Below are 11935 nucleotides of genomic sequence, written 5' to 3'. Positions count from 1 at the left end.
TTAGGGGCATAGTTATTAGGTAATTATGGACCTAACAATGACTAAAACATAATGTCATATACATACATACTAGAGTTATATAATCAAATAAGCAGATGAATACAAAGTTTTTGACAACTTATATAGTATTGTTTATTCTAATTTATATTACAAAGAAATACTGAAATATCGAATTTGGTAGATATGATTAAATATTATGGCTGTCACTCGGTTGGTTCGAATCGGTTATTGGTTTTACCAACTTCAAAAACAATGCTTTCGGTTTCAAAATGGAGCTACCAATTACCAACCAAATTTTTTTGGTATTTAATAGTAAATTATAATAGTAACATATATCGTGGCATTAGATTCAAATAGTAAATTTGTAGTTCTATAATTTTTGAGTTATTTTGTTGTAATTCTGTCCTTGTGCTATTGACATTTCATTTATGTAATTAGTTTCCATCGCCAATTTCATTCGGTTTTCAATTTTGTAGACATGATACTCCCGTATTTTCAAGTTTGCTATTGAGAAGTTGTATAAAGTTTGGGAATAGAGTGTTGCTATTTGAACCCAGTAAATATCTAACTACACCTGACATTAAAAAATTATCGTATATTTTTCCAATTGTACCCTTGTTATATTATATTCATCAACTACAAACCCAACTCTCACAAACGTTTTCCTTACCATCAAAGTTGAAATCAGGCAAAAGAGGATTAATCTTTTTATATTTCAAAAGGTTTCCATTTGTGATTGATATGCTTTCACTAACAATCGAATCTTTTTTTTCCATCTTAATTCTCCAACTGTGACTTTGTCTACTTAATCTCAAGGATGATTAAGGGGTGATTATGATATGTAACATACATATATGGTGAAAGTAATGCTTTATGATCATGACCAGAGTAACTCATCTGTAAAGAAGGTTTTATTTTGAGATAAGGAGCCCACATGTACACCTGATTCAATTGCACCCTTGATCAAAATGAATTGTAATTTGTAAGGATTAAATACTGTTTAGTCCTTGAACTTTTGCCCAAAAAATACTTCAGTCTTTGGCCTTCTAATTTCACACGTTTAGTCCTTGTACTCTCAATTTTAGACCAATATGTCCATTCCGTTACTTTCCATCCAAAATTGTTGGACCTATTGGTCCAAAATTGATGCAAAGTAACGGAATGGATCTATTGGGCTTTCGTCGCTTTGGGTTAATTTTGAGGGAAAATTGCGGATTTGGGATTGGGATTTCTTAGCCGTGTTGGGTTGGAAGAAGGAGAAGAGAAGCTGTTTTTGCCTTTGCTGAGAACCAGGAAGAGATAGAAAGAGAGGGATATGAGGAAGGAGGAATCGGATAGATGAAGAGAGAACCAGAAAAATAAAAAACTAAAATCATTTCAAAAAAAAAATTTAATTAATTAAATTTAAAATAAAAAGTGAGGGTATGATAGACATTTTGCAGTGGAATGACTGCCATGTCAGCGACTTAATGGAGTTTTTGGATGGAGAGTAACGGAATGGAGTCCAAAATTGAGAGTACAAGGACTAAAAGTGTGAAATTAGAAAGTCAGGGACTAAAATATTTTTTGGATAAAAGTTTAAGGACTAAATAATTTTTAATTCTAATTTATAGGTGAATGAGACAAAGGGATTTAAGGGGGGAGCAGCAACATGTTGATGAATAGCAAATATTATTTTCACCAAATAACAGGATCAACTTCAAAAGGAGATTCTATGATGTAATAAGAGTTTGTGTGCTGAACATTTGCTGGAATTAGTCGATAACTTTTTAAGTGCTGGGTGTATTAAGATATTTGTTGGATTCAAATAGAATAACCCTTAAGAATATTGTTCATTACTCCACTAGTGTTTTTCTCATTTGGCATTTGGACCTCCTTAGATTTTGAACAATTTGAAACAGCTGGATTTCTTTTGGTCAGTGACCTATCTTTCTCCTCTATTTTCTAGTCTTTTTTTTTTGGTAAAGGTATTTTGATAATCAAACTAGTTTTAATTTTGATTCATAAACATTAGTAAATAATTGATATTAATTCAGTTGTATTCTGATTTTATTTGATAAGTAAACAGTTTAATAGAAATAAAATATTTTCATACCGATTTTTTTTCTCTCATTTCAATTATCTCTGATTCATGATTCACGAGTAAGTAAAAAAGTAAAAAAGTAAAAAATGACCAACCGGCCCACTAAAGAAACTCTTAACAAAAGCGTCTCTAGGGTTTAACCTCTTCCTCTCCACAGCAAGCCGTTTCGGGGTTTCAGAGTCGCCATGGCAGCAAAAGCGAGAGTTGCCAGAAAGGCCCGAAACCCAGATCTGATCCGCGGTGTGGGTAAGTACTCGAGGTCCAAGATGTACCACAAGCGAGGTCTTTGGGCCATCAAGGCCAAAAACGGCGGCGTCTTCCCACGCCACGACGCCAAGCCGGCAGCTGAGGCTTCATCGGTGAAGGCCCCCAAGTTCTACCCTGCCGAAGATGTCAAGAAGCCCCTCGTCAACAAGCACAAGCCTAAGCCTACCAAGCTCAGGTACTACTTTACTTTTCAACTCTCTGATTTGGTGTGTTTGATAGTGTTTTCAATTCTCTGATTTGGGTTACAATTCTGCATGCAGGGCGAGTATTACACCCGGGACTGTGTTGATTATATTGGCCGGAAGGTTTAAGGGAAAGAGAGTTGTTTTCCTTAAGCAACTTCCATCTGGCTTGCTTCTTGTTACTGGTAAGCTTCTATCAAAATATATTGTTGTTGTTGTAAATTTTTAAGGTTATTGTCTTAGACAGAGGTTTGGAGTTGGTTTAGCCAATGAGTTTCTGATTGTTTTAAGTTGTCTCCCTTCTTTGCCTTGAAAATGAACCTATTCATGTGTATTTCTAACTTGAGTGCCATTGCAGGGCCATTTAAGATTAATGGTGTTCCTTTGAGACGCGTGAATCAGTCCTATGTGATTGGCACTTCCACCAAGGTCAACATTTCTGGGGTTAATGTGGATAAGTTTGATGACAAGTATTTCGCAAAGGCATTGGAAAAGAAGAAGAAGAAGGGTGAGGGAGAGTTTTTTGAGGCAGAGAAAGAGGTTAGTCTTATCAACTCATCATTTATAATCCTAACAAAGGTTATATTTCTCCTGTATTATTGTTGCTATTTACATGGACTTAAAACTGTAAAATTTAGGTGTCTCCTGTATTGTTGTTGCTTTTTTTGCAACTATCATGGCTTGAAGTTCCAACTGTATCTGTTTGTACAGATGTACCGTAACTTTTAGGTTCATTTGTAAATTGTGTTCTTGTTGACACTTAATTAGTTTTCATCACTAGTTTCATTCGGTTTTCAATTTTATACAGACATGATACTCCCATATGTTCAAGTTTGCTATTGGGAAGTCGTCTAAAGTTTAGGAATAATGTTCATTACTTTACCAATTTTTTTTTTCCAACTAACATTTTCTCTGCAACAAACTGCAGGACAAGAACAAGCTCCCAGAAGAAAGGAAAGATGATCAGAAGAGTGTGGATGCTTCTTTGATAAAGTCTATTGAGGCTGTCCCAGACTTGAAGACATACTTGGCTGCCAGATTCTCTCTTAGGTCTGGCATGAAGCCTCATGAGCTTGTCTTTTAGACAATCACCTCTTTTCTTGGGATACTTGCTACTCCTGTACTTGTTTGTTTTTTCACTATCATTGTAAGAGCTGTTTACATTCAGATCCGAGATTTTGTACTTGTCGGCGTTCCCATGCAAGGGATATAATGAGTTTCATTTTGATTTTGTGGTCATCGTTAGGAGAATTTTCCAACCTTTGTTTGAACCACGAAAGTCTACATATGAGTACGTAATTTTCATTTTCTTTTTACCTACTTGGGGATAGTTTAGTTTTTGTCTGTCCAAAATCCAAATAGGTCCATTTCTAAAAAGATATGAAAAAAAAATCCATCTGTGAAAAGAAAGTTCGGACAAGCCCAGATTTGATTTTCTCCCTAATGTTAGAACCTTGGCTTAAAAGCTATATGTAGGTGTGGGATCTGTAAACTTTAGATACTTTAACCGGCCCTAAACAGACATTCTGATGTGGTGCTGTTTAATGCTGGGGGGTAACCTAGAATAAACTGAACCCAGGAACATGGTCTTGCTTCTTCTGGAACAGATCTGCCAGATGCAGAAGCTAAACCAGTCCTATTGTGCTCATCCATTGACAATTTGGCCACCTATATGATCAATCATGCTCTGAGCGAGGTGCGAATCATTTGCAAAATAGGCATTAGAGGACTATTCCTTTCTCGGTTTGGAAGAGGCTGAAAACTGCTGTCAAACTTCTATTGTCTTCATGAGTAGTACGCTATGCTAACAATAATATCAATATTCTTATCAAAAAAAAAAATTCAAATTTTGACAGCCTTTCTGGCGTTCATCGTTCCCATTGTAATACACACGGATCAAATTGATTGTATCAAAAACCAAGCAACGAAACTTATATCATATTATGCTTCTACATATCGATCAAAACAATGGATACAGAAATATAATTAAATCTTTGGAGTACATAACCCGTAAATTGAAGGAAAGTCAGAGAAGCTTCTGCAGCTGTCACGAAACATTGCCTAGTTAAGCTAGGAAAGAAAAGTTTCCAATTTTAGTGTGTATATATGTTCAAGCAATTGATGAGATAAGTACATAGTATTAATATTTCACAGGTGAGCTGAAGAAGCACAGAGGCACAGTTGCAGAGCAGAAGAGACTACTTGGAATAGGAGAGGACTGAGAATATCCCCAAGAGTGTCAGGAAGAGAGCAAGCACCTAAAAGATCAAAATTTGAATTAAGGATCTTTAAAACTAAAAATAATAAAGAAGAATAAGACATCGTCTTTTCATATCATATGAATGAATGAGAAGGGAGCATTACCAGAGAGTGGGATGCAGGAGCAGAGATTGAGGGCAGAGACTGCACCACTGACGGCTGGCAGTTTGAGAAAGATAATAACAGTGAGCATAAGAGTAGGAATAATGCTTTAAAAACAAATTCGAAAGCCAAAATTGAAGTGTGAGATACCAAAATTCTTTTCTTATCATGGCAACACGAATTGACAATTTGCACAATTTTTTCTTTGCACACGTAGAGATCAAGCCACCATCCAATAAGGTTACTACCAGGAAATTGAGTCATGATACAAGAAGTTCACATGATCTATATACGTCGGAACTGCTAACCCAATTCAACACTATTATCTAATTTTCTTTGTCAGCTGGAAGAAGCTTAGCCAAATTTTTGTATATACATTAGATGATGTTACATCTAATATGAAATATGTTCAGAGCTTAAAAAGGTCGGCTGTTAGAACTAAGAAATCACATTTAAATCTGGAGTGCACAATTCAGGTTGTCGAACAATGTAGATTTGATCGCCGTGGCTATCTTCCTTATAAGTATCTTGATTCCTGTGCCAAGTCCATAGAGCATATGTAGAATTCAAAACCTGCATTTAGATATGAAATGGATAATGAAGAGAGATATCACTCTCAGGTAATGCAAGTGTATTTCTTGTTTCCTCATTTACACATCTTAAGCAAATTTGATATACTCGAATACTACAAAATGAAATCATGACATACAAAACCTATTCATAAACCTTGAAGTTGTAAAACTTACAAACTAAGGTTAACCGTACCTCAAGTATTCCATGACCAAAGCTGCTTTCTCTAAAAGCACTCCACTCTGGCTGTTCATTCCAACAAAATTTCCCTTTAGCAGGCCCAGAAGAAAAGTTCAGATGACATACCCCTCCAAATTCAGGTATGTTGTCTCCAGCTGAAGGACACATTCCAGGGTCATCAGCAAAATCAACATCAACTTTCTCAATATTGCCACCATCTCCAACTGTTATATAAACAGGTCCACATGGATCTAACGTATAGTTATATACTCTATTCATCCGCTCATAAGCATGCACCTGCAAAGTAGATACTTATCAGTTCAACAGCAAAGAAGAAACCTTCTTTAACCATAAACATTTCATAAGGTATCTTCCAGTTACACCGTATGTCTCTTTGGATTGCCTACCATGCATTTTTGTGTCTAACCACAAAATCCACCTTACAAGACTACTATTTTATACCACCCAATTAGCTTCACAAAAAGATGGAATAAGAGACTATCACTTCAAATGATTAAACAGACAATATAAATTAAGAAATTACAAGGTACAGGTTAAAGCTATTATGCAAAGGACTGACATCTCATATATCTTATTGTCGCTTATGTATTAGAGTGAGATCCATGATTAACAATTGAACTTCAGATTTAATTTCAAAAGTTAAAATCTTTCACTCCAGCAATTTAATTTCTTTTCTTCTCTTCCTGGAAGTATAAAAATATGATATAGAAGAAATTACCAACCCAATCTTGTGGTGATCGAAGAACTTGTATCAGCATAATATAAAATGCAGATTATTCTTTCTTTAGTATAAGTATGACTGATCATCAAGTCTTAATTTTTTTTCATTAAAATTACACTACCGGTGGAAAATAGCCAAAAGGAACTATAAAATTAAGGGTTTGTACACCAATAGTACCTGAACTTAAAGTTACTGGACAAAATGGTACTTGGACTTCAAAAGTAATCAAATAGTGCCCGAACTAATTTGTTAATTAAAATTACACTGTTGGTGGAGAATAGGCAAAAGGAACTATAATTTATAGTTCTATTGGATAAACTAATTTACAAAACATTGGAAGCATCCAATATTAAGATATATTCACTGGCATTATACATCCCTATACAAGTATTTAATGCCTTGAAACTCATGCAATGAAAGAGATTTCGACTGTGAGAGTGGAGTTTAAGTTTAACAACTATAATGGATTAGATCCTAGATCATAGTCTATGTTACTTTCGTTCAGGAACAATTTGTTTCAAAAATCCTATGTGATTCATAACCATAGAACCAACTTCAGGACAGAGGACATTAGAACTGAAATATACATAATCTTTGCTCTTTTTTCAATCAAAATGCAACACATTAAAGTTATAGTCCTTCTCCAGCAAAAGCAGATTATCACATAGCAATGCTCACATGTTCAGGTTCTTTCAATTCTGGGGAGAGAAGGAACATTATCAGTGAAATTGGTGATAACTTACTAAATTCTGGAGTATAATTTGAAGGAGACAAGATATGTCAAAGACAATCAAAAGGAAAATCCCAACAGTAAGTATATCAATAACTAATTTCTACAAAAAGAATCAGCTCAAACTTACATGACCGGAGAAAACAATATCAACACCATATTGATAAAGAAGTTCTTCCATTTCCTGTCTCATGCACTCGAATTCCTGATAATGAGAAGAGTAGCTATTATACCAAGGTGAATGCCATGCAGCTACCAGCCATGGGGTCACCGACCGGTCTACTCGGTGTAGATCGTCTTTAAGCCAAGCATACTGTGAACCTGGAATGAACATTGATGTGAGAATGTGAAACTAAAAGAACAAAAAATGTCAAAAAGTGTCCAGTTGCAGAAGTGCTTGCACTGTCAAAAAAGAAGCAAAAAAATAAAAATAGCATAATACAGCATTTGGCACCACATCAGAACATTTAATATCATCTTTTGTTGTTTATAGTCATTATTAAAAAAATTATAAGAAAAAGGAAGAGGGCATCAATTACCTGTAGCATTGTAATCAACATATGCTCCCAACATGATGAAATGCACTCCTCCAGCATCAAAAGAGTAGTAGAAGTTGGTTTTAGAGCCAGATTCCTCGGATGGAACTGCAAACCTTGCCAAATAGGATGAGAAAGTGATTCCAGCAACTTGGGGCTCAATCTCATGGTTTCCCTCAATAACCATCATTGGAACTCGTGAGGTTAATGGCTGCATGAATCTGAACAGCCATTTCAACCATATTAAAAACAAAACCAAACTAAATCAATTATTCAAGATATATCAGCATCACAAACAGTTCAGGCTAACCAAAATGTCTCTAACAAAACTAAACAATAAACATACTAGTTCATTGAGACAAATGGGATGCAAAGACATTCAAACAATAAGTACATCATCTAATAAAATGAAACAGTGACTATACATTTAATACCTCGTTCCTTTGGGAATCAATTACTTTTATCTTATGTCATGTTACCATGTTATAGGAAGATTTCTGCAACAGATAATCTTAAAAGCATAGCTATATGGACTTATGATGGAACAAAACAGAATTTAGTAAGTGGAAGTGGATGATCATCTGTATTGAGATAAGAGAACAGAAACATTTTCATTCCTAATCAGAACTGTCAGAAATTTTACCTTCCCCACCCATCCCAGCGGGGTTGGTATGTTTCTCTGATAGGTGCATCTGGGAATGCACATGAAAAGCATGAAGCTCCTTTACCACCAGTTGTAAGGTACTGATTTGCATAACTTAAGTCTCCAACCATTACAATCATTGAAGGATCATTCTGAATCAAATGGTCAACAGTTGTAGTGGTATTGCTTGTGAGACCTAAATCTCCAATAACAGCTATTCGACGAGGATATGTGTTTGGGCTAGGCAATGGTAAAGTTTCAAAGGCCTGCTCTTCACTCATGGCAGGGATAGAGCTATCCCCACACTTGTAATAATATTTTGTTCCTGGTTTAAGACCTACAACAAAGAAGGGAGCTGTTCAATCTTAGAGGAACTAATAGCGTACTCCTACTTTACATTCTTCCAAGTGTTCAATTATGTAACCAAATGGCCATCCTCTGAGAATATATCCAGTTTGACCTTTGAACAAATTAATACTACTTTAATAGTTTCTTTAAAGATTAGCATTTCTAGGTTAGCATAGGTAGAGTATATTAACATCCAGCCTGCCTCTTAGTATATTTGGCTTGCTCTTGTTCTTAGTGATATTGTTTTCAGAAAGTAAAAGATCTAATGCATTCTATCTATTGAGAGGTTTAGCTAGCAAATTGAGCAGGGAAGAACATATTAATTTCTGATATTGAGTTGTATAGAAAGATAATACAACATATGTGCAAAAACTCATGGGATGACGGCTTCTTCAAATCAGAACATGGAAAATAGAAGTCCTTGATTGCCTAAATGGCAAATGATAGAACGACAGGTTATACTTTTGTAATCATTATTGAGCCCATACAAAGTCATTGTCCAATCGGTTCAGCTAAGCATCATTTGGCCAATAATACTCAACTAAGAACCATGTTCCTCCAGAGAACAATTGTATTAGCAATAATGGGTTCCTATTCTCTGATGAAAAAGATAATTGTACACTATCATAAATTCATAATAGCAATCAACAAGTGATAACCAGAATCAGAAAGTTTTCATACCATCAATCCTGACATGATGAATGATGCCAGAAGTGTAATTCAAGAGGCCTTGAAATGGGTACAATTGACTGTAAACCACAGCAACCCCTTTCTTGACACTATTATACTTGCCACTCTCTTTGCCATACCACACCTCACTCCCAACCTTTGAAGGATCAAGTGGTGTCACATTTTTCCCAATCTGGGCATCCCCTGCCCCAACAAAAACAAACCCAATTCAGCAATTCCCTTGAACCAGACAAACACAGCAAAATAACATCAAAACATTGAGAATAGAGAGGGAAAGACAAGTAAGTACCAGTAACCCAAGAAACCCACATTGCAGTAGGTGAAGATATTGCAAGAGATATTTGTTCAGGGAAATTGAGGGTGACATTCTTCTTGAGCCTGGGATGGTCCATGGGCAAGTCATCGCTGCCTCTTCTGAGTGATGGGTCGAAGCGCCGAGTTGCAGGCTTAAATGGGCCTTCTAGAGTTGTGGGTATGTGATCACTACCCACCACCATATTTATTACCATGAACAAAATCAGTGAAGTGATCCTCCATAGCTTACAGTACTTGTGCATGGCTCTATCTCTCTGTTTCGAGTAGAGAGAGAACTGAGTTTTGATCATGGGTTTGGTTCAGAATGGAGATAGTGATAAGATCATGGGTTTGATCATGGATTTGATTTCTATGCAGAGAAAGGTACAGTGTCAGCAGTCAAAAGAAATTAAGAAATGGAATAATATAGAATCATACAAATACAAAGTGCGTAGCGGGAAGTGTAGGAAACAATGTCAACCTCTTGGTTTTTATTTCTTGCATCATACTCTGTTTGCCGTTTGCTTCTCTACAAACCAAAAGTATTCTATGGGACGTCTCTATGTACATTAGAAATTGAGACATTTAGATACAGAAGTAGACTGATCCCATGCATTGATAGACTAATTTAAAATGATTTCGAACTAGTCTACGATTATTGAGAGTGTTGGTCTATTATTATATAGAGTTCGTCTAACTTCAATTTACTTACATGTCAATATACCATAAATTTTTCCTTACTTTATATATAGTGGTAGTAATGAAGTAATGATGAAACGTTTTTTCTTGCATCAGGTTTTGCATTGGTTTCGTTCTCCGGGATACCTAAAACTTCTTTGTAAACTTAATCCGGATGGTGGTATTGAAAGTATGAAAGTAGTTAGTTAGACAGGTCTGTTAGTCAGGCGATCCGACTAAAGACCCTCTCGACCTCTCTTTTTACTCCTCCCGGAGGCATAAAGAATCCCGCGACCAGGTTGGTGCTCTCCTCGTCCACAATCGCTCGAAAGAAGTCAGGTCAAGGGACACCCCCGACGACCGCACCCGAACGGTGCTGGCACGCCCACGCAGAAAAGAGACTGTTGACCAGCTGCAACAAAACTGGAGCCAAACAGATTATATAAACAACATATATAAGAACTTTGATATACAACCTTCAAGAACTTTTAAGAAAAGAAAATATATTGATTCCCATAACACTCATCTATCTTTGAAGAATAGGACGGTAATTCTTAAACCTAGTTCTCTCTGACAACTAGGGTAGAGGTTGGCGGCTAGGGTTTCGCTGATCTGAGGATATCAACGTTGAGAACGACAGTTCTCATAGATCGGAGGCGTGATGGCAGAGGCTATGGCGACTCAACTGGCGGCGGCACTTGCACTGACGGATGACGCGGTGGTGGAGTTTGGGGAAGCTGGCGCAGCGGCTGTTGCTGCGTCTGGCTTTTATCTGGTGGGTCGTATGTTGGCACCTAGGGCAGAGGATGCTGCTGGATTGCCCAAGGCGATGGCGACGGTATGGGGCCTGCGTGATCGTCTCTCGATCACGAAGATTGAAGGGGACCGCTTTCAGTTCCGCTTTGCGGTGAAGGAGGAAGGTCAGAGAGTTCTGCACGGGGGCCCGTGGCATTTCAAGAATCGGATGCTCTTGCTGGAGGAGTATGATGGCTTTGGGGCGCCGGAGTTGGTTCCATTGAACTCGTTGGAGGCATGGGTCACGGTGCGACGTCTACCTCCACGTCTGCAGACGGAAGAATCGTTGATTTTGATTGGATCGTCAATGGGCCGGTTTCTGCGGGCAGAGAAGTTTGCACTGCAGCAGGGTTCTCCTGAGCAACGCTTCCGGGTCCTCTTGGACGTTCGCCGGCGTCTCTGGGGGCAGCAGACTTTTGGCTTTACAGAGACGGTAAGGGCGGAGGTGGATATGTTCTATGAGAAAGTCAAAGGGTGGTGCAGAGAGTGTGGCCTTTTCGATCATGGTGATCGGGTGTGTGATAAGTTTTTGATTAAGAAAAGTGGAGGTGGGCTGACCGGACCTACAGGGTTAGTATTGGGAGGTCAGGTGACTCCGGCGGCGGCTAGGAAAGAGTCGGCTAAGGTGATCCTGCCAGAGACTCCAAGGTGCAGCGCTGGTGTTCCTGTGACACCTACACCAATCCTGTTAGGGCCGATGGCAACAACTGGAGTGCCAAATCTCATGGATATTGTTGGCCGGTCCATGGAGATGCTAAAGGGGATACCAAGCTAGAATGCTCCATGTCCCATTCAATCTGGAGTCCCACTGAATATACCGGTGGCTCCCATAGCTA

At 37.7% G+C, this 11935-nt stretch overlaps 3 protein-coding genes across 4 annotated transcripts; 2 read left to right on the top strand and 1 right to left on the bottom strand.

Moving 5' to 3' along the window:
• The first annotated feature begins 2204 nt into the window (after window positions 1–2204).
• LOC133744148 (large ribosomal subunit protein eL6z-like) lies at window positions 2205–3771 on the top strand. Its single transcript, XM_062172292.1, has 4 exons — window positions 2205–2525; window positions 2611–2717; window positions 2891–3072; window positions 3461–3771. Exons 1-4 carry the CDS (start codon window positions 2269–2271, stop codon window positions 3614–3616), a joined length of 702 nt encoding a protein of 233 aa, XP_062028276.1. The 5' UTR covers window positions 2205–2268; the 3' UTR covers window positions 3617–3771.
• A 751-nt stretch (window positions 3772–4522) lies between these two features.
• On the bottom strand, window positions 4523–10034 carry LOC133706530 (purple acid phosphatase 23). Of its 2 annotated transcripts, XR_009844587.1 has the most exons (10): window positions 9622–10034; window positions 9324–9515; window positions 8295–8631; window positions 7655–7872; window positions 7246–7436; window positions 5659–5940; window positions 5344–5466; window positions 4897–4950; window positions 4667–4790; window positions 4562–4576 (listed from the first exon to the last, which is right to left on the bottom strand). XR_009844587.1 is itself a non-coding variant. In XM_062132073.1 (9 exons), exons 1-9 carry the CDS (start codon window positions 9935–9937, stop codon window positions 4731–4733), a joined length of 1773 nt encoding a protein of 590 aa, XP_061988057.1. In that variant the 5' UTR covers window positions 9938–10034; the 3' UTR covers window positions 4523–4730. The 2 variants fall into 2 exon arrangements, 1 of the variants encoding a protein (XP_061988057.1); XM_062132073.1 differs by having other exon boundaries at window positions 4523–4790.
• A 943-nt stretch (window positions 10035–10977) lies between these two features.
• LOC133744483 (uncharacterized) lies at window positions 10978–11874 on the top strand. Its single transcript, XM_062172586.1, has one exon. The coding sequence runs from the start codon at window positions 10978–10980 to the stop codon at window positions 11872–11874; it is 897 nt and encodes a 298-aa protein (XP_062028570.1).
• Window positions 11875–11935: the final 61 nt, after the last annotated feature.

This window comes from Rosa rugosa, chromosome 4, assembly GCF_958449725.1.
Source record: "Rosa rugosa chromosome 4, drRosRugo1.1, whole genome shotgun sequence".
NCBI lineage: Eukaryota > Viridiplantae > Streptophyta > Magnoliopsida > Rosales > Rosaceae > Rosa > Rosa rugosa.
This window is presented reverse-complemented; position numbering and strand designations above follow the sequence as displayed.

Excerpts from the sequence above, each read along its gene's own strand:
- LOC133744148 (XM_062172292.1), top strand. The coding sequence starts at position 2,269 with ATGGCAGCAAAAGCGAGAGTTGCCAGAAAGGCCCGAAACCCAGATCTG. Across the intron at positions 2,526-2,610 it reads CCTAAGCCTACCAAGCTCAG|GGCGAGTATTACACCCGGGA; the intron begins GTACTACTTTAC and ends TTCTGCATGCAG. Across the intron at positions 3,073-3,460 it reads TTTTTGAGGCAGAGAAAGAG|GACAAGAACAAGCTCCCAGA; the intron begins GTTAGTCTTATC and ends AACAAACTGCAG.
- LOC133706530 (XM_062132073.1), bottom strand. The coding sequence starts at position 9,937 with ATGATCAAAACTCAGTTCTCTCTCTACTCGAAACAGAGAGATAGAGCC. Across the intron at positions 9,516-9,621 it reads GTGGGTTTCTTGGGTTACTG|GGGATGCCCAGATTGGGAAA; the intron begins GTACTTACTTGT and ends TTGTTGGGGCAG. Across the intron at positions 7,873-8,294 it reads CGCTGGGATGGGTGGGGAAG|ATTCATGCAGCCATTAACCT; the intron begins GTAAAATTTCTG and ends ATGGCTGTTCAG.
- LOC133744483 (XM_062172586.1), top strand. The coding sequence starts at position 10,978 with ATGGCGACTCAACTGGCGGCGGCACTTGCACTGACGGATGACGCGGTG.